The sequence below is a fragment of the Xenopus tropicalis genome, chromosome 2, assembly GCF_000004195.4.
Source record: "Xenopus tropicalis strain Nigerian chromosome 2, UCB_Xtro_10.0, whole genome shotgun sequence".
In the NCBI taxonomy this organism is placed as follows: domain Eukaryota; kingdom Metazoa; phylum Chordata; class Amphibia; order Anura; family Pipidae; genus Xenopus; species Xenopus tropicalis.
In genome coordinates, this window is record NC_030678.2 from 64,743,636 (window position 1) to 64,768,904 (window position 25,269).

A 25,269-nucleotide genomic window follows, 5' to 3' on the forward strand; every position below is an offset into this window, starting at 1 on the left:
GTCTTAAGTCTATATTAATATAATAACAACAGAGCCTAATGATCAGCATCATTTCACAGCATCTAGTTACTTTTATCTTGCCATGTCCATAAAAAAGTTAAATATTGTTCCAATGGAAAAGAAACAGACCACAGTCAATAACAGTGCACGTGGTGTTGCTTTGAAAAATTAGCCTCAACATTTTCCAGTATTAATGCCTTATTAGTAAGATATTTAGTACTGATAACTTTCCTGTAGGCTATTTATGGTAATTATCACAGTATTACCTTTTCTCTTTCTTTTTTTCAGCTCAACCTGAGTGGTTACATGTGATTACTGATACCGAAGCCAAGATTGGCTCTGATCTCCTCTGGAGCTGTGCAGCCTCAGGCAAACCACGTCCTACCATCCGCTGGCTGCGTGATGGCAAACCCCTGATGACACAGGTATATCTGTTTATTTTTGCCTTTTACAAATTCCTAGTATATGCACAGCATAATGTAAAATACTGACAATTATTGCTTTATTTATAAAACTGGCCATAGTGCAAGGAGAGCATGTGCAGCAGAAAGCACTTGCACTGCACTTGTGCAACTTGCATCAGCATGTTCAAGCCAGCCATGTTCTGTACCAACTGCCATTGTGGTCTGTGTCTGTTGCCACTAACTTGGCCATCTGAATAACATATAAGAAGCCACAGATTTCTGTGCTCCAAAACCTAGAGCAGAAACCTTTCTGATGTTTAGACAATAGATAATTTAAAACCACTGGGTAAATACTTTTAAGGCAAAATAGCATGCAAATACATTTGTCACGGTCGGCACCCTAAACCAGAACAAATGCCAAGTTCCTTGGTCTCGGCTCGGCTTCACCAGTAATGTGACCGCCTTTGGCTTCGGGAGGAGCCCTCAGCTACTCAGATGCCACCTGGACTTAACGAGAGGAACAAGGCAGGAGTTCTGGCAAGCAAAGGGGCACGACTGTAGATAAAGTTAGTTAGGCCGAGATCACGGTACAAATAGGGTTTAAACAAGTTCGTCGTCAGGCAGGCTGGGTCGAGGCAGGCGGAAAACAGGGATCGTCAGACAGGCAATGGTCAACCAGATAATCAAGTAGCGGGTTTAGGCAAAATCGGAGTCAAAAGTACAAGCCGGGGTCAGGTTACGGATTTCAGGAAAGTCAAGAGCAGGCCGGGTCAAAACAGGAGAAATACTATCAGAAATACAGGAACAAGAATGCACAAGGCTCAGGAAGGCACCAGGAATCGAATCCTATCACGGGCAACAAAATGTAAACAAACGTCCCTTTAAATATCTTTGAAATTCGCGCCATTGCGCGCTGACGTCATCACGTCAGCGCGCATGCGCCTTTAAATGCGGGAGCGCGCGCGCGCGCGCCCACTATGAGGAAGCCGGCGCATGAGAAGGACGGCGCGGCGGGCGTCCCCGCTGACGGCGGCGCGGCGGGCGTCCCCGCCGTGCCGGTAAGGCATTTTTTGTTACAACATTATTATGATAGATGTAAAGAAAGGTTTAATTACTGATGCAGTATCTCTTTAAGACATATAAGGGTTGATTCACTAAAGGTCGATATTTTGAGCGCTTTTTATAGCATGCGGTAAAAATTTTATCGTGTCGAATTTTTCGCGTCTTAACGCACGATTCACTAAAAGCATACTTGCGTTAATTTACATGCGATGCTGCTTGCGTTATTTTAGTCGCGAAGACTATTTTCGTGTGGTATTTGACGGAACTGGCGCTAATCAACGCATCCCGCGCAAATAGTCGCTGCGTCAAACGCACGCCATATTAGCCATACATGCCATTACTTTCATAAAACTACTTTTATGAAAATGACCATTTCCTTGGAAACTGGCGGCTGCATCACTCTTGGGCCAACACATACTTGAATAAATCCCACTGCAAAGTCCATATTGTGTTGCCAAAAGCTCATTAACTGTACTTTTCTATAATTACCCCCTGCCTCAAGTAGGTGTTAATATTCGTATAGACTAATGCAATATTTAGCGTGTCTAAGTGTTTGTGAATCATGCGTTAGTATTAGTTCTGCGTGCAAATTAACGCAAAGTGTTAAAATTAACGCATGCGGTAGCGCGAAATTTAACACATGCGATATGCGACTTAATGCACGCGATAATACTTTAGCGAATCGCACATTTTTTTGCATCAATTTTAACGCAAAAAAGCATGCGATATGCGTTATCACACTTTAGTGAATCAACCCTATAGGGTGGTCCTTAAAGGATTAGTTCACCTAACTTTTATTATGTCAAAGACTGACTATTTTGGCTATTCTTAGTAACTTTCAAATATTTTGTGAATTATTTATCTTCCTCTACTATGTCTTTATATCGTTGAAATGGGGGTCACAGCCAAAAACTATTGCTTTACACTACAATTTTATTGTTACTTCTCATTATTTATCTTTCTATTTTGGCCCTGTCTTTTAATATTCCAATATTCCTTTCTAAATACTACATGGTCACAAGAGTAAATTGGACACTACAACAAAAAAAAGGGAAAAGTTGAGCTTACTGCTAAATTTTAAACGATTATGTGGGGATGCCATGAGGCTGTAAGCAAGAGGTCCTCTGCGCTCACCCACTATCAATATGTATAGATCATTAAGATGTTCTGTTCATTAAGCTACCAAGATATGCCCTCCCCTTTAAAGGACAATGAAAGGTTAATATAAATTAAAAGTAAGTCTTAAGGCATTATTTTTAAGTACTTACTGCATATCTAAATTCCCAGATCCCTGCTTGCTTCTCTGAGATATGGTGCTGGCAGCCTACAGCAGTGTGAAGACTACAGTGACATCACTGAAATCTCTCTGTCCTTCCTGTAGGCTGCCAGCGGCAGCCTTCCTATTCTCTGAGCATCTGTGTAACTTGATCCTGTCTGCTGTTCTGAGCTACACAGAGGGGAGGGGAGTAGGAAATGAAACACATGTGCAGTATGAAGCAAGGAGGGAAAGGAAGGGAGAATACCTTTTTAGAGATGGCTGCCTGTTCTAGAAAATGTGAAGTAAGTGTGACTGAGTAAATATTTGATTAGGTGACCCAAAAGTGTGGCGTTTTTACTAAACAATAGGAGGACTATTGGGCAGTATGCTTTTTAAATTTTGACTTGCATTCTCCTTTAAGCAAAAGATAGCTGCTGAAATTTCAAACTAGAGAGGGTGCTGAACAAAAAACTATATAGTTAAAAAAATACTGTATATAGCCCATTGTCTGTAACTGTGTACATAAAATGTGAACTACATTTATTTATTTCCCAAGGGAATATATTTAGAACAGTAATGTTTTAATCTCATTTTTAACAATAACCATTTCTGTTCCCTGTTTTGAGATAGAAACCTAATGACCTAATGAGTGCATTATGGTATGATCGTAGTGCCACAGTTCATGATATTTAGAAGCTTTAGAATGTTTGTTTAACAAACATTAAATTAAATAATATTATGGCCACTATTACCCAGGAGTATTTGTACATTTGCAATACAATTTCTACTATTAGAAATTGCTACACAGTATTGCATTGTTTCTGTTAGTAACCTATTGCATGAAAGTGTCAGGCACTACATTTATGAACTTGTTTTCTAAAAGTGTCCTGGCAGTATTGTTGCCCTAGTCAATATCTGAGTAGTAAAAATCCACCATTAGTAGGAGAAGTAGTAGTAGTATACTCCTAAGTTAACTTGCCTGTCTGTATACAAAGTGTAAAAAGTTCAATCCATATGACTTCAGCTCTCTCATTTCCCACCATAGCTTCTTCCTTTATACCGGGTTTCAAATCATGCAAATTACACACACATACTTATTACCCTGTCCTTCCAAAAGAAGGTATAACCTTCTGTATTTTCCAGCTGTGTGACTTATGATTTAACAATACCAATAGCCTATTCTTAGCAGCCTTTGAAATGGTCTTCATTTTTTTTATAGTCTTTTAATTATTTGCCTTTCTCTTCAGACTCAAAACTATTTGTTCTGTGACACTACAATGTTATTGTTATTTTTATTTTCTATTACTGTTAGGCCTTCCTTTATTTATATCCATGTCTCTCTTTTAAACCACCTGATTGCTATGTTCAATTGTACCCTAGCAACCCAATAGCGGCTGAAATTCCAAACTGGAGAACTGCTAAATGAAAAGCTAGTTAATTAAAAACACAAATAATAAAAATATGAAGACTAAGGGGCTGATTTACTTACCCACGAACGGGTCGAATGGAGTCCGATTGCGTTTTTTTCGTAATGATCGGTATTTTGCGATTTTTTCGTATGTTTTGCGATTTTTTCGGATTCTTTACGAATTTTTCGTTACCAATACGATTTTTGCGTAAAAACGCGAGTTTTCGTATCCATTACGAAAGTTGCGTAAAAAGTTGCGCATTTTTCGTAGCGTTAAAACTTACGCGAAAAGTTGCGCTAACGCTACGAAAAATGCGCAACTTTTCGCGTAAGTTTTAACGCTACGAAAAATGCGCAATTTTTCGCGTAAGTTTTAACGCTACGAAAAATGCGCAACTTTTTACGCAACTTTCGTAATGGATACGAAAAACTCGCGTTTTTACGCAAAAATCGTATTGGTAACGAAAAATTCGTAAAGAATCCGAAAAAATCGCAAAACATACGAAAAAGTCGCAAAATGTTCGTTTTCAAGTCGGAACTTTTCCAATTCGGGTCGGATTCGTGGGTTAGTAAATCAGCCCCTAATTGTAGATTGTCTCAGAAAAGCTCTTTACATCATATTAAAAGTTAATTTAAAGTATACTTCCAACAAATTAAAATTTAGTGTACATGTATTGTATATATTTATTTGTATTTATATTATTTCCACTAGGCCAATATTCCTTGGCCTGGAGCACAATATTTGTACTTGGATAGAAAACTGGCTGAAAAATAGATTACCATTTAAGAGTAAATGGAACATTTTCTAATTTGACCGGTGTTGTTGGAGTCTTTCCTTAGTCCTTTGCTTTTTAACTTGTTTATTAATGACATGGAGGTGGGCAGTGAAAGCAAGGTTTCTGTTTTGGGTGATAATACTTAATTATGTAGGTTCCATGCAGGATGCTGCCACAGAGGGTTAACCAATACCCCTCTGTGTAGTACAGTATAAAATGCTTTAGCAAAGTCTAGGTAGTTTACATCCACTGCCATCCCAAAGTCGAGGTTCCTGCTCACCATTAGGCTGGTGGGATGTACAAAAAACATGTTGGCACAAATTATAGTATTGTTATGTTCAATGTATTCAAGTATTTTAGCCCTTATTACCCCTTCCAAAAGATTTCCTATTATTGATTATTATTGTCAGACTAAAAGTCTATTGTTTTAGGCTGAGAATGGGATCCCTTTTTGAATAGCAGCACCACATTGGAAATTCACCAGTCCCTTGGCACCATGCTAGACCTCAGTTAATCCAAAGATGTTTGGAAATCACAGAGCTAAGTTTATTTAGTACACGGACCACTAGTTATATTACTAGAATTGGGTCTATTGAAAAGGAAGCCTTCATTAGCTTGTTGCATAGTTGACCTCCCTCTGATACTAAGGGGCACATTTATAAAAATCAAAGAATTCTAATTTTTTTAATTTTAAAAATTCCAAAAAAACAGCCACAAATGTCTGACATTTACTAAAAAGTCTGTACTGGAAAAAGTCACAGAAAAGTTGCGAAACCTCGCCTTTTTACATTTCCACACTGAAACCATGACTTTTTCGAATTGTTGCACAAAAAGTCAGTGTCAAAAATACGAAACCTACAAAGATTTGAAGCAAAAGAAAGATCCTTCAGGGAAGGGAAGGGACATCTGCCATTGACTTCTAGATGATCGGCAAGTTTTAACTGGCAAATTGTTGAATTCAGATTTTCAGCCGTTTTGTCGCACAGTAAATCTCGAAAAAGTTGTGACTTTTTTTTCTGCAAATTTTAGTCCTAAAAAAAGAAATTGTAAAAAAAATTTGGATAATTGTAAATGGCCCCCTAAGTGTCCCACCCCTTCTTGTTTCATTTTTTTTTTACTATTTACATATTTAACAATGATTTTGTATTCATTTTACTCCTTGCTGCAATACCCTTTTCTATCTCAATTTTACCTTGTCTGACACTTTTTTGGCCTCCTTGTATCTGATAAAACCTTTAGTTGTCCCAGCTAACTTGAATGCCTTAAAATATGTTTTTTTCTCACCAACCTCAACACCAACACTTTTATATTTGCTTTGTAATATCCTTGCTAAAAAGGTGAATATACTGACCTATATGTTTATTAAACAACATTTTAAAGACGTTTCATTTGCCTTCTGTGTATAATATATTGCAGAGATGCCCTTATACAGCAAAAAATTGCATGTCTGAAATTTAGTTTTAATTACTCCCTCCGAGCAACAGAGTGGCTGCCCCCAGAGTATTCTCAGAATCAGCCAGCTCAAAATATACCAGAACCGAGTTATCACATCTGTTGTTTTGGTCTAGCCATGGAACAGCCACTCTGCCTTATGTGTCATCTATTTATTTTATAGTACCGTTTATACTCGAGTATAAGCCGAGTTTTTCAGCACTAAAAATGTGCTGAAAAAGTAGCCCTCGGCTTATACTCGAGCATATGAGTTGAGTCCGTGCATACCTGGCCTTACGCGCACTCTGGCTGACTGGCTGAATGCACTCGAACCCCACCCCCCCATGGACGGATGTGTGCCTGTTCGTAGCTGCGTGCGCACGCACTTACTCGCATCGGGCTTTGGAGCGAGTTGTGTGCGACGCGCATTCAGCCAGAGTCGGCAGGAGTGCGCGTTATGCCAGGTAGGCACAGACACATGTGGAGGGGTCCAGGGAGGGAGGTATGTCCTTCATACCTACTTACTCGCATCAGCCTTTGGAGCGAGTTGTGTGCGACGCGCGTTCAGCCAGAGTGCATACCTGGCATAACGCGCACTCCTGCTGACTCTGGCCGAACGCGCGTCGCTGGAGTGCGCGTTATGCCAGATATGCACGGACACATGTGGAGGGGTGCAGGGAGGGAGAGAGGGAGGTATGTCCTTCAAAGGTATGTCTGGTTACGGGGAGAGGTGGGCGCGACAAGTGTGTTCAGACAGCAACTGGGTTGAGGTTTAGAATGGGCGATGGTTTGCTGTGTTGGCTACTACAGAAGGGTGACTGTTATATTTATTGCATATTTTTTATCTATTCTGTAGCATGGTGATGAGCCTGGGGTGGAGGGTCAGCGGAGGAAGCAAATACTTCCCTTTAAAGGGGAACTATAAAAAAAAAAGTCTGAGAGGCTCTTTGCTGAACCTACACTAAAGAAAAAGAGTACTTCTATCTTAGTGACATAAACCAGAAGGGCTGCTAAAAATAAATGTCACATCAGCACTTTTCAGTCTAACCATGCACATCACCCTCATTTCACTAAGTACAGTCTGATATTCATTTCATACAGCTGATGTTAGTATCTACTCCAGTTCAAGTGACTACATACTACTTTTTATGTGCACCGATGAAATGACCTTTAAGGCAGCACAGCGCTTGATAATATGGCATTCCATGGCCCTGAGTCGTCCTCTATAGTATAAATGAGCACATATAGTAGAAAATAATTGAAGGATGTATCTGTGCTCTCTGTGACCCCCTCAATGACTTTCTATTGACTGTCCTGAATGTTCTGATCCCCAGTGGAAATCATTACAGGGGTGGGAATCTGTTAGCTGATCTGACACATCAATACTGTATTGCGCACGCACTGGGGTCCAAGTACATCTCTCACCCTAGGCTTATACTCGAGTCAATAAGTTTTTCCAGTTTTCTTAGGTAAAATTAGGTACCTCGGCTTATATTCGGATCGGCTTATACTCGAGTATATACGGTAATCATAATAAAACTGTTTAAACAAAAAAAAAAAAAAAAAAAAAAAGAGAGCGCACCAGGGAAAATTCCCCTAGTGCAGGGGTGTCAAACTCAATCACATAAGGGGGCCGAAATCTAAAACTCAGGCTAAGTCGTGGGCCAAATTTTTTATTAATATACTTAGTAAGATACTAAGGGGTATATTTATCACAATGTGTAAAAAGTGGAGTAAGACATTACCGGTGATGTTGCTCATAGCAGCCAATAGATGCTTTGCTACGGTTGAAATCTGATTACTGGTAATGCTTCACTCCACTTTTTACTCAGCATGGTAAATATACCCTTTAGTCTTAGTTACTATGTGAGGGAAATGTAAATTGATCAGGCTGGATGGTCATACACACTCACCAAGGGCCGCATTTGGCCTTGTGTTTGACATATATGCCCTAGTGTATCACCAATTGTATATTTACAAGGTTTTAAAATCCTGCTACCAAGGAGCAGGAAATAAAATGTATCAGCTAATGGTCCATCACTGTGCTCCCCCTCCTGCCTATATACTCACAAACACAATGTTAAGTAGTGCTTTTCAAAAGACAACTTGATCCCTCAGCATTTCAGCAATGGCAATCCATTCAGTCAGTGTGTGAAAAAACAATAAAATATACCATTTTGCATTAACATTTTTATGATGTATGAATAATTAAAACAGATGTCTACTAACAAAGTTGATAAAAGTGCAAGCGGTAAAAATATCGAGAGGAAATGCTGACTGCTCCTGGCTTCCAACACGTTTCATGAGGCTCCATCCCACTTCATCAGGGAGTTAGAGTGTCAGCGTGTACATAGTTTTTAAAACAATTACTAAGAAATGACCCCAGCAACCACTAGACATGTATAGCTACAACAATAAAGTTACATGAGTGCATGAAAGATCATATAGGGATGTAACCAGTTGTGTAGGAAATGGAAATGGAAATGGAAATGCAAAACATGACAGTTTTAGCCCTGGAGCAAGGAGGGAGATAATGTCTGTCTCTCCCCAGGCCCCACCTATACATCATGAGAGAGTGCCTTGGTGCCATCCCTAGGAGATTTATGGATAATATTATTAATAAGAGACCCATTTTGAATAGAACAAATTGACACTTTAAGACCCGGGCATTGATAAGGGTGCGTGATGATGTAAGGGCTTCTATTACTAAAACAAATCACTTTTCTGTTCTGTCTCAATAGCCAAATGTGACAGAGGGTTGTAATATTAAGGATTTTTACTCCCACCCAGTCCCAAGAGGACTGAAGAGGCGTGCCCATTCACCAGGGGAACAGATTCAGAAAAGGAAGCGTAACTCTAAATTAAATAATTCTAGAAATGTTTTTAATTTATCCGATAGGACAATCACCACAAGTAAGGTGTTGTCTTTTTTGCTCCACATGCTGTCCCTAATAGATTCAAACTATATATTGAACTGAATAGATTCACTAGAAATGTTACTTTAAAAAGACACTTTGCCCTTAAAAATTGTAGTGGAGCTGTAAGTGTTGTTTCACCTCAAAATGTTGGTGGCACGGGAAGTAGTCCAAATGCTAGTATGCATACAATTTAAGTAACTAATTATTCAAATGAAGTAACTTTTATCAATTACAATCTCAAGGGCTTTAATGACAAATAGAGAGGTTGTTATTAGACAAGCAGATAAAGATGGTGGAATTATAGTCCAAAATAGAGCCGATTACATTGTCAAAGCTGAACAATTATTGAAAGACAGCACACCGACCAAAAAATTCTTAATGGAGCTGAAATAATTACTTTTAGGAGCAAAAGATAAGGGCCTAATTACTAACAAGGAACATCGGATGCCTTTTATAATGAGAATCCAAGTGTAATAGAGTTATACCACCTCCCTAAGATATACATTGGTTAATCCCCCAGCTTGCCCTGTAGTGTCTGGCATTAAGTCACTTACCAGTGCAGTTTCAGAGTTTATTGATTTCTATTTGCAGCCCATTGTACAGTACAGAAGCAGAGATCTTCTTTAAACAACAGCACTAGTCTTCTTAATTTGGTGGCAAGTCTGGAATGGTCCCCAGATTTATTGTGGGAAACATGTGATATTAGTTCACTGTATACCTGCATTTTTCAAGAGGGGGCTAGTGTAGTTCTTACTAATTCTTACTAATTCTTACTGTCCCAAAGTGATTTGGCAAAAGAGATGTGTGAGTTTTTAGTTGATTGTATACTTTTTGTATTCAAATTTTTTTATTTTTGATGATCAGTAGGGATGAGCTAATCTGTCCCGTTTTGGTTTGCCATAAAATTCACAAAACAGAGAAAAATTCGTGAAACGCATTTGTTGCGCAATTTTTTTGTTGCCCGCGTCTTTCTTGTCGCCCGCACTTTTTGACGCGACCGTGCCCAATTTTGCCACGACTGCTCCCGGTTTTGCCGTGACCTTGACGCGACCACACCCTTTTTTATGCGACCACACCCAATTTGACACAAAACAAAACAATTCCGCGTGATGAATTTTTCTGCTGCGAATTTTCATGGAAGTTTTGCGAAATAATTCGAAACAATAGCGAAATGCGGAAATTCGCTGCAAATCCATGCCTGCGGAAAAAAATTGCTCATCACTAATGATCAGATGTTCCTCCAAACCACCAGCAAGGTTATGGGAAGTAAGTTTGCCCTATCCTTTGCCAATTTGTACATGGCCAAATAGGAAAATTAATTTGTGTGGGGGTCACGCTTAAGAGATAATGTCATGTATGTTCGCTTTATAGACAATCTCTTGTTCATATGGAGAGGTGGTGTAAATTTATTACAGCAGTTTATTTCATTTTTGAATTTCAATACTTATAACTTAAGTTTTAGCCATGAGTATAGCCCCTTATCTATCAACTATTTGGACCTTACACTTTATAGTGAAGGCAAAAAGATCTGCACAAAACTATACAGAAAACCAACAGATCAAAATGGCTTCCTTCATGCCCGGAGTGGGCATATCAGGCATTGCATTAATAATATCCCAAATGGGCAATTTTTACGGGCTAAACAAAATTTTACTCTTAATGAGGATTTTGAAAAAGAAGCGACCATATTACACAATAGATTTTTGGAAAAGGGTTTTCATGAGGCTATTATATCAAGGTCCTATGAGAGGACAAAGGATATAAATAAGGACACCTTACTGACAACTAAAAATAAGCGTGAATCCCCAATTACTATACCATTTGTTACCAGATTTAATGAGGCTATTCCTGAACTTAAGAAATTGTTAAAACAACACTGGCATATTCTGCTGGCTGATGATGTATTGGCCCCATAGATTAATGATAGGCCTAATGTTGTTTGTAAAAGGACAAGAACTATAAAAAAAATTGGTGGCTCCTTCTAATATTTTTAATAGACAGCTTTTTACTTGCTAAAAAGCCCTTCAACCCCTTCTTAAAAGTATCTAGTGTACCATCCACCTTTCTTGAATTATCATGGTAGAAATGAATTTCATCTTATATCAATGGATGCACTTGTGTCTGCTGGAAGGTCCTGCTAGAAAACAAGGGCATTTATTTATGTTTATTTATTTCTGTTTTTTATATATTCATAATTGAATTATCTCCCCTGAAGTGTTTCTTCTCCAGCGTTAACATTCCCAACAATAGTCTTTCCTTATAAGACTATCAATACTCTAAACCTGTTTGTTTGCCCTGTTTTTGACTCTGTAATTATATAAATAACATGTGAGCACTGAAGACCAAGGGGCAGATTTATCAAAGTACAATTTTCGTTAAACAGTAATTAAAACCAATAGGCTTGTTTTACCTCCAATAAAGATTAATTATATCTTAGTTGGGATCAATGTACTGTTTTATTATTACAGAGAAAAAGGAAATCATTTTTAAAAATGTGAATTATTTGATTAAAATGGAGTCTATGGGAGATGGCCTTCCATAATTTGGAACTTTCTGGATAATGGGTTTTTGGATAAGGGGTCCAATACCTGTACAAAAAAATTGGATTAAATACGATTTTTTTGTATTGTGCTTTTTAAAGTTTGAAAAATTTGTATCTTGAAATACGAAAAAAATCTTATCTTATCGTATAATGTCCAAAAAGTGCGATTTTTCCGTATCTGACCGATCGTAAACTGCAAGAAAACCTTTCTGACTTTGATCCTTCTGTGCATGATTTTGGAAGCCTCCCATAGGACTAAATGGCACTCTGCAGCTCCAACTTGGCACAAGGAAAGTCACTATACCAAAGCTTGAATGAATCCGAAACTTTTGTACTCGGCGCAGCAATACGATTTTGTCATGCTTTTTGTCGCAAAGTACGAAAAAATTGTGCGAATGTATGGGAAAGTTGTAACCTTTAAAAAAACAACATTTCACACACATTTTTTTCTGAATTTGTATTTAGTTTTTTTCTAATCCTGTCAGTCTGCCATTTGGTGACTTTTAGATGTACCTGTGCCTTGTACTAATGATTCTGCCTTCCAGAGAATAGAGTCCTGAAGGCTGACATGGGAGAACACGCACTTTATCATCTCTCAGTTGATGAATGCAGCACCAAATGAGTTATATCCAGTAGGCGTTGTCTCCTGTCAAAGGGGAAGTAAACCCTTCTGGAAAAAAATAGTTTTAGTGCCAGTGCACAGATCCTTCATCCTTCATTCTCCCTCGGTTATACTTGCACCAACTGAGCTGTTACCTATTGTACATCCAGAACTTGGAGCCACATCAACATCTTTGACCATGTGACTTTCATTAACATCATGGACTAGGAACTGTAGTGGCCCAGTTACACAGTTTGGCCTCCAGTGTGCATGCATGCATGGCTTGCTGATCAGCATGATGGATGTTCTGAACAGAAGTGACACTGCTAAAGGTGTTTGCCAACAATACTGAGCAGCTCTGTACTTCTGGACATGCCATGGGGGTACAGATAAGTTGGAACAAGTGTCAGTGACATGTTGGGGAGGAGGCTGTGTACTGGTACTAAAACTAAAAAATTGCTAGGGAGGCTTTAATTCTCCGTTAATAAGGATTAATATTATATATTCACTCAAAGCGTTGTCTGTCCATATTCCATCCACATATCCTCCTCCCCACTCCCTTCAACATACTCTGACTCTTTCACCCTTTATAACTACTTGTAACACCTTTGTCCCCCGGTTACTGTCCGTACGAGGAGGTGCACTCTTTTTAAATCCTCTGCTCACATTTTTTCACTGTTTTTCCTACTGTTACTGGCTGCAGGGGATGTCTCTCCAAACCCTGATCCCTGCTGCATACCTACTTATATTCGTCCTTCTGTCCCGATGCTTCAAGCCTTTCGTTCCTCTGGTGTTTTTAACCTTATTCAGGTTCCCACTCTTCCTGCCTTCTGTTTTCTTGTGCCCTCCTTAATGTCCGTTCCTAAACTAACAAAGCTACACTAATCCATGATCTGTTCTGCTCTAAACCATTTCATCTCTTCGCACTAACAGAAACCTGGCTTTTGCAGAATGATACCGCTACTGAAGCTGCGCTCTCTCATGGCGCTCTGTCTTTCTCCCACACCCCCCGGACCACTGGATGCGGTGGGGGAGTTGGAATTTTCCTCTCCTCCCGTTGTTGGTTTGCATCTATTCCTATTCCTCCAGCTTTTTCGTTTTACTCATTTGAAGTGCATGCCCTTCAAATCTTCCATCCTGTCTCTGTACGGGGTGGCTGTCATTTACAGGCCCCCGTCAGCCTCCTCCTCTGCTACCTGCCTTTCTGATTTTGAAACCTGGCTCTCTGAATTCCTCTTTACTGATGGCCCTGCAATCATCCTTGGGGACATCTACTCCCACATTATTGATCCCTCCCAACCCTGGCCCTCACATTTTCTCTGCCTAACCTCCTCCTTTGAACTCCAGCAGTGGACTGTCCCTTTCTGATTTTAACAGTGTCCCCTTTCCCTTCTCTGACCATCACCTGGTTACATTTTCTGTCTCTCACTCCTTCCCAACCTGCTCCTTCCCCCACTGCATTAATTCGAAATACATGTGACGTAGACCTCCCGGCCTTAACTCACTCTTTCAGGTCCAGTCTCTCTTCCTTTAACAAGATGTCTGCCCCTGATACCCTGGTTAGTGAGTACAACAGCATTCTAGCCTCCAGCATTAATTCATTTGCACCCCTTCACCCTAAGCGTACTCGGGCTCAAAACCCACGCCCCTGGCTGAAAATTCTTATGCTCCTGTGGGTGGTCTTTGGAACGTATGTGGAGAAAATCCCGTACGCAAACGGACTTTATCCATTATAAATTCCTATTGGCCTGCCTCAACTCTGCCTTGTCGAAGGCTAAACAGGAATACTACAATACCCTTAAACAATAAACAATAATAAATCCAACCTACGAGGGCTGTTTTCTATATTCAATACCCTTCTGCGTCCCTCACAGACTCCATTACCTAACTTTATGCACTCTCCCCAGGACTTTGCTGATTTCTTGTGGAGTCCATCCGCCATCAGATTCCCCCTCTACTAATACTAACCAAGTCTCCCGGCTTCTTTTGTCAGCTCCACTCACCACCTGCTCTCTTGACCCTATGCCTTCTTCTCTGCTGAACTTAATCCAGCTCTTACTCACATCTTCAACTCTTCTCTGACTTCTGGAAGTTTCCCCTCTTCGTTCAAACAGACCTGTGTCAAGCCTATCCTTAAAAAGGCCACGCTGGACATGTCCTGTCTCTCTAACTACCATCCTGTCTCACTTCTACTGCTTGCCTCCAAAATCTTAGAGTGTATTGTTTTCTCCCGTATTACTATTTTTCTTAAGCTGCAATCTGGTTTTCGGCATGCGCACTCTACTGAGACGGCGTTGTGCAGAGTTACAAATGATCTTCAGGTTGCCGAAGCCAAAGGTCACTTTTCTATACTAATCTTCCTCGATCTATCGACTGCATTTGATACAGTCGACCACCCCCTCCTGATGCAAATTCTGCATTCAACCTAACAAAAACTGAACTAATGATCTTTCTGCCTAAGCCTGGTCCTACCCCCCCTTTTACTATCTCTATTGATGGCACCCTTATCGACCCTGTCGATTCGGCGCATTGTTTGGGGGTGATCTTTGACTCCTGTCTCTCCTTCTCTAACCATATTAACACCACTGTCAAAACCTGTCACTTTTTCTTATGCAATATTGCCAAAATCCATCCCTTTCTTTCTACTGCAACAGCTAGGCTGCTTATGCATGCTCTCATCCTATCCCGACTTGACTACTGTAACCTGCTACTAACCGGCCTCCCTAACTCCCATCTTTTCCCCCTACGGTTTATATTAAATACTGCTGCCAGAATTCTCCTCCAGGAGAGTTCAGGCCCTTCCCCTGCTAAAGTCCTTATCATGGCTTCCTATTAAACAAAGAATATCTTATAAACTCCTTCTCTTAACCTTCAAAGCTCTCCATTCCTCTGCTTCTTACTACATCTCTTCTCTTGTGTCTCCGTACGTACGTTCCTGGCCGACTCCTTTGTTCCTCGCAGAGCAATCATTTGTTTGTGCCCCCCATTACTACTGCTGTTTCCCGCCTTAAACCTTTCTGCCTTGCTGCCCCTTACATTTAGAATGCCCTCCCTGATTTCCTCCGGAGAGAATCCTCCCTCAGTCTTTTTAAAACCAAACTAAAAGACTACCTTTTGGAGCACTCACCCAGCACCTGACCAGGGAACTAGCACTTGTATTGTAGTGTCACAAACTGTAAACTACAGCACTTATATTTACCTATTTGTGTCTGTAAGTTACCCTCCCATATAGATTGTAAGCTCTGCGGGGCAGGGACCTCCATCCTCTTGTGTCTTTGACTCTTAACTTGTTGCAGCTGTACTTATCTTGTATTTATCTATTACTTAATAACCCCCTGTTTGTATTAATGTATTCTACTGTACAGCGCTGCATTTAGAGCTGACAGGATAACAGCTTCTGTTTAGTTTTTCTACCTCATCTATTAAAAATTAATATCTCCATGCTGGACCTGGAGATCTTTCATCAGGTATGGTACCTAGGGATTGGAAGAAGGCGAATGTCATTCCTATATTTAAAAAGGGAGTAAGATCTCTGCCTGGCAATTATAGGCCTGTAAGTTTGACATTCGTGGTTGGCAAGTTATTTAAAGGCTTCTTAAGGGACCACATACAAAATTATGTACTGGAGAATGACATTATTAGCAGTAATCAGCATGGCTTTATGAAGGACAGGTCATGTCAGACCAATTTAATTGCTTTTTATGATGAGGTAAGTAAGAAGCTGGACAGTGGACATGCAGAATAATCTATTTGGATTTTGCCAAAGCATTTGATAACGTTCCCCACAAACGACTGCTTTCTAAACTAAGGTCTATTGGTCTTAGTGAAGTTATTTGCACATGGATAGAAAACTGGCTACAGGATCGGGTACAGAGAGTGGTTGTTAATGGCACATTCTCTGCTTGGAGTAAGGTTCTCAGTGGGGTCCCTCAGGGTTCTGTACTGGGTCCACTTTTGTTTAACTTGCTCATAAATGACTTAGGGGTAGGTATTACAAGCAATGTATCAGTGTTTGCAGATGACACAAAACTCTGCAGACCAGTCAATTCTATCCAGGATGTGGCATCCTTGCAGCAGGATCTTGACCAACTGGCAATCTGGGTGGCTATGTGGAAGATGAGATTTAATGTGGATAAATGTAAGGTCATGCACCTGGGGTGTAAAAATATGCAAGCCACTTATACCCTTAATGGGACTGCACTAGTCAAATCCATAATAGAGAAGGACCTTGGAGTCCTGATAGATAGTAAACTTGGCTGTAGCAAGCAATGCCAGGCGGCAGCAGCTGCAAGGGCAAACATGTTTTGAGTTGTATTAAAAGGGGTATAGATTCACGGGAGGAGGGGGTTATTCTTTCCCTTTACAGAGCGCTGGTAAGGCCCCATCTAGAATATGCTGTTCAGTTTTGGTCTCCAGTGCTCAAATGGGACATTATTGAATTAGGGAGAGGGTCCAGAGAAGGGCAACTAAGCTGGTAAAGGGTATGAAATGAAAAGTCTCAGTTATTAGGAAAGACTGGCCAAGTTGGGTCTGTTTACACTGGAGAGGCGCTTAAGGGCTCTGGCACACAGGGAGATTAGTCGCCCGCGACAAATCTCTCTGTTCGCGGGCGACTAATCTCCCCGAAATGCCATCCCACCGGCAAAAATGTAAATCACCGGTGGGATGGCATACACGGCGGTACGATTTCAGTGAAATCGCGGAAATTTCCTCTCAAGGAATGTTACTGACAGCAATCGGGAGGGTGTGAAATCTCCTTTGGTTTCAGCAGGGCTAAAGGTTACAACGGAAATAACATTGGTGTATGCTATAAACCACCTCACATAAACTATAAGTGAGGAGAATGAGGCCCAGCTTCTATTGCAAATGGAGGAGGCTTTACTAGGTCAAGTTTTTATTATGGGGGACTTTAAGTATCCAAATATTGACTGGAGTAAAGGGGTGGCCAAGTCAGAAAAAGCTAGTAAGTTTGTAAATATGCTAATTGACAACTTTTTATTTCAGGCAGTTCAGGAACCTACTAGGAATGATTCTCTTGTGTACCTGGTGATAACTAATAATGCTAAACTCACATCTAACATTTATGTGGCTGAGCATTTAGGTAATTGTAATTATAACATGGTCTCCTTTGAGATAGTGTTGCAGAGGCAGCTCTACATGGGAGTAACTAAAACTCTTAATTTTAGACATGCAGACTTTGCCAGTATAAGGGCATCTCTACAATGTGTTAACAGGGAAATGCTTTTCACAGGGTTAGACACAGAAGGAAAATGGAATATCTTTAAAACATTGCTTAGCAAGTATATATTTGAGTAACTAAAACACTATACTGTAGATGTCCAGACTTTGCCAGTATAAGGGCATCTTTGCAATGTATCAACTAGTTAAGGCTTTTTACAGGGTTAAGAAGGAAAATGTAATACCTTTAGAAAGTATACAGGTTAGTATATTCTCCTTGTAAGCAAGGAAAGAAAATTCAAAGCAAAACTTTTATGGTTGGATAAAAGTGTTAGTGTCAAGGTTGGTAAATAATAACATGCCTTTAAAGCACTCATGTTAGCTGGGACAGCAGCAACTTTCATGAGGTACAAGAAAGCATGCAAAAAAGCTATAAAGCAAGCTAAAATAGATATGAAAAGGGGTATTGCAGCAAGGATTAAAATAAATTCAAAATTGTTTTATAAATATGTAAGTAGTAATAAAATGAAGCAAGAAGGGTAGGATCCTTATTATCACATGTTGATGAGAACAGGGAAAAAGATGAAATTCTGAACTGTTATTTTTAATTTGTCTACACAACTGAGGAACCAACTAATCAAGACTTCCCCTTTAATAGACCCAATTTTAAGAAACATAACTACTGATGTATGCAGGACGAAATTTAAGAGAGACTTGAACATGTAAAGGTAAACAGAGGTCCAGGACCAGATGGTGTTCATCCTAGTGTATTAAATGAACTTAGCTCTAGGACTGCCAAACCTCTTCACGTAATTTTTCAGGATTCATTGAGGTCTGGTGCTGAGAGACTGTCGAATTGCTAATGTGGTCCTTTATTCAAAAAGGGATCAGCTTGAAAACTATAGGCTTGTCTGACAACAGTGGTATTGAAGCTTTTGAATGGGGTAATATGGGCTAGGATACTTGAATACATTGCAAATCACAATACTGTTATTTTGTGCCAACATGGTTTTATGCATAACAGATTTTGCCAGACTAATTTAATTGCCTTTTATGAGGAGGTGAGCATGAACTTCAGCGCTGAGATGTCATACTTGGACTTTGCTAAAGCATTTGATGCAAAACTACACAGAAAGTTAATGATAAAACTGGGGAATATTGTCCTGAAACATAATATTTGTACTTGAATAGAGAACTGGCTGAAGGATAGATTACAAAGAGTGGTAGTAAATGGAACATTTTCTAATTGGACCAGTGTTGTTAGTGAAGTAAATTTGTTTATTAATGAGCTGGAGGTGGGCATAGGAAGTACTGTTTCTATTTTTGGTAACAATACTAAATTGTACAAAACTATAAGTTCCATGCAGGATGCTGCCACTTTGCAGAGATATTTGACAAAATTGGAAAACTGGGCACCAAAATGGAAAATTAGAGGGGATTATAGACAGATAGGGGATGTTCTTTTTTCCCCATAAAAAGGATCAGCATACCAGAGGCCACCCCTTTAGATTAGATGAACGGAGCTTCTATTTGAAGAACTGTAGGTGGTTTTCATAGTGAGGTTGTGAAATGCCCTTCCGAGTGATGTTGTGATGGCAGATTCTTTTAATGCCTTAACCAAAAACGTAGGTACTACGTCGTTTTATAAAAAGCAGTTTCAGCTGTGCCCCCAACCCCCTCGGCATCGAGCCAAGGGGGCTGGCAAGTTGGTCCAGCGATGCGATCGCATTGCAGGACCTATCTACAAGCAGCAGACCGATCGCACGCGTCTGCTGCTTGTCCCATCTGTTCTACTGCTCCTTGCTCCTCCTAGCTCCGCCCACGCACTTCCTGTGCTGTGAGGACTGCAGAGAGGACTGACTGCCTGCCTGCGATCCCTGAGACCTTCTGCTGGTAAGTGCTCTTTATTTGCCTAATACACACACTTACACACATTTACAGGCATTTACACACATTTACACACACATCTACACACAATTTAGCAAACTTTTTTTTTTCCTGATTTTGCACACTCTAGCACACTTTAGCACACTTATATACACACACACACTATCACACAAATTTTAGATGTGTGCACACATGTATACACAATTTTTTGTGTATACAAAATTTTTTTTTTTTTTTACCCCTTTGTCTTTATTTTTTTTCCCTAAAAATTTTATTTTGGCAGTGACTTATTTTGTTGTTTCATCGATTTACACAATTTTTGTGGTTTTATTGCATTTTTATCCCTGTATAACTGTTCCTAATCTGTTTTTAGCATAGCTTTGCCATGCGGTACTTTGGTGTAGAAAAATAACTTTACCTATTTTGAATTCCTCAGAATGTGTACTTTCCAAAAATATATGGGTTTCTGGGGGCCTCTGTATAGTTAGGGGGTGTTACGCATAATACTCTGTCAGGGGGCTCTGTGTGCAAAAGCTGAGTTGGCAGGCAAGAAACCCATATGTGCTATTTTCATTTTGGGGTCAGTATATACCGCAGACTTTGGTATATCTCTGCAATCTATTGGGCATCAAACTGTTCAGTAGACCTTAGGTGTTCCTATTTGGGATGATTTGCCATTGTATGCAAGTAATTGTGTGAGATAAATGCGGCAAATTGCAACATTTTTATTTGATTTTCTGAAATGTCATAAAAACCACTAACTTTAGGAAAGCTTTGCAGATTGGTACTTTGTTGTAGAAAGTATTCTTTACCCATGTTGGATTTGTCAGAATGTGTACTTTCCAAAAATATATGGTTTTCTGGGTTTTTCTGTACAGTTAGTCTTACGGCACATAATACACGGTCATTGGGCTTTTTTTGCAGAAATTGAGTTGGCAGCTGAGAAAATTCCTATGCACTATTTTCATTTGGGTGCCTCTGTACACCACATACTTTGGTAAATCTTTGCATATTGGGCATCAAACTGTTCAGTAGACCGCTGGCATTCATATTTAGGGTGATGTGTCATTATATGTAAGAAATGCTGTAAGATAAATATGGCAAATTGCAACAATTTTAGGCCTTTTTCAGAAAAGTCATAAAAACCATCAACTTTAGGAAGGCTTTCCAAATTAGTACTTTGGCGTAGAAAGTCTTCTTTACCCATGTTGGATTTATCAGAATGTGTACTTTCCAAAAAGATATGGCTTTGCAGCTTGGTATTTTGGAGTAAAAAGAAATGGGTACCCATTTTAGATTCAGGGGAATGTGAACTTTCCAAAAATATATAGCTTCCTGTGGTGAGCGTACTTTTTTGTTGCATTATTCCACATAAAGCATGTAAATGTGTTGATTTTGCAGAAGCTGCAATAACAGAAATGACAGTACATATGGAGGTATAATCACATTGGGGCCCCTACATGCCACATACTTAGGTGAACCTATACATATTAGGCATCAAACTGTTCAGTGGACCACTGGCATTCAAATTCAGTGTTTTACCTTGGTACCTAATGATACGTGGGAGATAAGATGCTGCAAACTGAAAGCTTTGACAGGATTTTTGGAAATGTTATAAAAATTGCCAAATTAAGGAAAGCTTTGCGGCTTGGTACTTTGGAGTAGAAAGACAAAAGTACCCGTTTTAGATTCAATGGAATGTGTACTTTCCAAAAATATATGACTTTCTGGGGTGAGCGTACTTTTTACTAGCTTTATCTCACACAAAATGATGTAAATGTGTTGATTTTGCAGAAGCGGAAATAACAGAAATGATAGATCATATGGGGGTATGTTCACATTGGGACCCTTACATGCCACATATTTAGGTAAATCTATACATATTGGGCATCAAATTGTTCAGTGGACCCCTGGCATTCAAATTTAGGGTGTTTTATCTTGGTACCTAATGATATGTGGGAGATAAGATGCTGTAAACTGGAAGCTTTGAGAGGATTTTTGGAAATGTTTTCAAAATTGCCAACTTTAGGAAAGCTTTGCAGCTTGGCACTTTGGAGTAAAAAGACATGGGTACCTATTTTGAATTCAGGGGAATGTGTACTTTCCATAAATATATGGCTTTTTGGGGTGAGCATACTTTTTGTAGCTTTATTCTACATCAATGTGTTGATTTTGCAGAAGCTGAAATGACAGTATATATGGTGGTATGTTCACATTGGGGCCCCTACATGCCACATACTTAGCTAAACCTATACATATTGGGCATCAAACTGTTCAGTGGACCACTGGCATTCATATTTAGTTTTATTTGGTTACTTTATGACCTGTAGGAGATAAGATACTATAGACTTGAAGCTTTGAAGTGATTTTTAAAAAAATTAACAAATTTTGATAAAAAACAATAATTTTAGGAAAGCATTGCGACTTAGTAGTTTGGAGTAGACAGACAATTCTACCTATTATGGATTCCTCCGAATCTGTTCTTTTTAAAAATGTATAATTTTCTGGGATAAACCTTCTTTTAGTGGAATTTTTGGCCTTGAAATCTAAAGTATGCAGCTTTCTGAAGCAATGCCTTGGAAATTTGGTAGTGTACTGCTGGGAGTTTTTGACCTATACAAGTGAGAAATCTCCATAAAACTATATATATTTGGTATTGGCACATTCAGGAGACATGGGACTTTCCAAATCAGTTGTAATTTCATGCATAAACTAATTTTTGTTTCTGGTGCATGTGTTTATATTATGGAAAATATGATTTTGTTTTCATTTTTTAGACATTTAGAAGCCTATATCTTGTTACAGAATTGGAATTACACAAAAATTCTACCATATTTTAAAAGCTTAGGTTGTCCTAAAAAAAACAATATATAGTTTTCCTGGTTAAACTAAAAGTCCCCCCTAGGAAAGGCCCCTAAAGTGATACAGTGCAAAATGTTCAAAAACTGTCTGGCAGTAGAAGTTCCGCTTTGTCCAAAACGGCTGGCAGTGAAAGGGTTAAAGAGGGGCTTGGATGATCTCTTGAACAAGAGGATATATTATGAAGTTTTACATTAGGAATGGCGTGTTTAAACTACACCTCTCCCACTGCCAGATGTAAGTGTATGGATGAAATGAAAGATAATAAGGACACCCCACATTGGGTGCCAAAGTGAAACCCCCTTTTGGCTGTAAAAGACAAAGTCCAGCTAGTGATAGAGAATGGGGTACATTGGACTCCTCCTCCACAGGATGGGCCTTCACTAAGTGGAAGTATTTTGTTAGGAATGCCAGATGTAGGTGTATGGATGAAATGAAAGATAATAAGGAAGCCAGGAGCTCTTTGCAGCAAAACTGAAATAACATTTAATTTGCCCAAGACTAATGATCCAAGTGCCGGCTTGATAATACTCATAATTTGAATAAGGTATAGCAAATATTCAGTAGGTACAGTAGATTATATTTCAGAGCACAGATGCACCACCATGGGGAATAGTAAAGGCAGTATAGCATATACTCAGGGCTGTCCACCTTAAGTCGTCCGGATCCCTTACAGGGATCCCTGGATCAGGGATAGAATATAGCCAGATACCCTTGTCACTATTGTAGTCCCTTTACTAAGGCAGCAGAGCCTTTAGGAGACTAGTTAGGTACTAACTGACTCACTTTCCTAGAAATTGCTTTAACAGAATTAAACTGCTCTAGATAACCTCATTCATGGGGTCCCTGTTCCCCGACTTTTCCCTTATACAACTGCGGAAGGCCAAAAAGGAAGATACACCCCTTCTCAAACACTATATTAAAGTGTGGTAGAGAGTGCTCTAACCTATGGGCCAATAATAAAGGTATATGTAAATAGCAAAATAGATACATAAGCTCTAGTCCCAATAGAATGCAATATAGCAAGGATATACAATTATTTGCAGCCCACCACCTCTGGATTCAATTAATCCCACGTTCCAACCTTACCACAATAAGCAAAAAAAAGGCATTTTATCTCTAACAGCCAGAAGAACACAGTAGTCAAACTGTTAAGGGCTGTGTCACACGGGGAGATTAGTCGCCCGTGACAAGGAAGATTTGTTGTGTGCCAACTAATCTCCCCGAAATGCCATCCCACTGGCTAGAATGTAAATCGCCGGTGGGATGGCATACACGGCAGCGTGATTTGCCGAAGTCGCAAAAGTTGATATCTGATATATTACATGTGACCAAACACCAGGGCCTGATGGAATTTACCTGAAAGCTTAGTTTAGTTTATGTCATTATTTCTCATTTTCTCTGACTCATTTTTATCTGGTATGTTACCTATGGGCTGAAGAAAGGTTTATGTAACCCCAGTATTTTAAGAGGGTATCAGCCTAAGTAACTTTGACATCTGTGGTAAGTAAATTATTTGAAAGTTTGTTAAGGGAACACATTAAACATTTAGTACCGAAGAATGGCATTATAACTAGAAAAGACCAAGGCTTTATAAAAGGTGGCAATTTAATTTGGCTGCTGCAGTATCCAGTTGTAGATATGATCTACTTGGAAATGACAACGGTTTTGATACATCACCAGATAAACAACTGCTTTCTAAACAAATGACTGTTGGTCTTGGTAATGTTATTTGTATGTGAATGCAATATTGGTTAAAGGTAATAGTGCGGGCACTAAAGATTTCTGTACTGGGTCCATTTTTATTTAATTTGTCTATTAATAACTTGGGACTTGGGGGTTAACATTATTAACAATTTATTGGTGTTTCCAGATGACACAAAACTATGAGTGTCAGTTAATGCCAAACAGGATGTGGCATCCTTGCAGCAGGATCTTGACAAATTTGCTAATTGACAGATTTCTTTGATTCAATGTTGACAAACATAAGGTTATGCATTAGGAATTTGAACATTAGCAAGCCAATTATACCCTTTATGGGACTAAGTTAGACAAATACTTGTTGGAGAAGGCTCTAGGGGAACTTATAACTTAACTTCAGTAATCAATGCCAGCCTGCAGCAGCAAGGGCCAGCAAGATTTTGAAATGTATTAGGAAGGGTATAGGTTTTAATACTTGCATGCTGGTAGGTTATCTTAGTAACTAGATAAGGTGATCACACAATAAACTCTTTAATCCATTTTTTAAGTAAATCATGGATTTAGATAAACAAAAAGTTCTAAGATCTGTGTTTGTTAAAAGTATCACTGGGAAAGTCCAAAACCCATGGTCTATAAATTGGACCAGAAATAAAATTACAAATTTGTTACCAAAAGGTGTGAATTCTGCTTAATAGTGAAGGAGGTTGCAATGTCTAATCTTATCTCTCTGATACAGGTGAATATTGAAATAACCAATGGGCAAATAAAATTTACCAGTCTCAGCCTTCATGATTCAGGCATGTATCAGTGTGTGGCAGAGAACAAGCATGGTACAATTTACACTACTGCTGAGCTTACTGTGCAAGGTAAGTTAAGAGTTAGTTTATTATCAAAGGAGAAGGCAACCACATTTTAATTTATTTGCCTGGGCATTTGTCCCTCTTGCCCCAAATAAACTATATGTTAGATTTTATGCATTGCCTTTATGTCTATCCCTAATATTCACAAGGTGCTCAGTATAATATGTAAGTCTAGAATTCCTTACAATAGATCACTATTATAGAGCACAGTCTAGCCACACTTCCGCTCCTAGATGTTACACTTATTAACATGCATTTTCCTCCAATGCCCCTGACTGTAGCTCTCCACTGGTAGCTTTGTCCTTATCTCTCTGCCTTCAAGAGATCTCTAAAAACACATTTATTTAGAGAGGCTTACCCTAATCTAGATTAGCAATACCCTGT

The 25,269-nt window shown here is 39.3% G+C and overlaps 1 protein-coding gene across 2 annotated transcripts in view; it reads left to right on the forward strand.

Annotated features, from left to right (window-relative positions):
- Positions 1-25,269, forward strand: part of cntn2 (contactin 2) — a 155,242-nt gene that overhangs the window by 27,028 nt on the left and 102,945 nt on the right. For both annotated transcript variants that reach the window (XM_031896843.1, XM_018091567.2), the window contains 2 exons: positions 289-425; positions 24,762-24,891. In XM_031896843.1, coding sequence (XP_031752703.1) covers positions 289-425; positions 24,762-24,891 — 267 coding nt within the window. The remainder of the gene's footprint in view (positions 1-288; positions 426-24,761; positions 24,892-25,269) is intronic.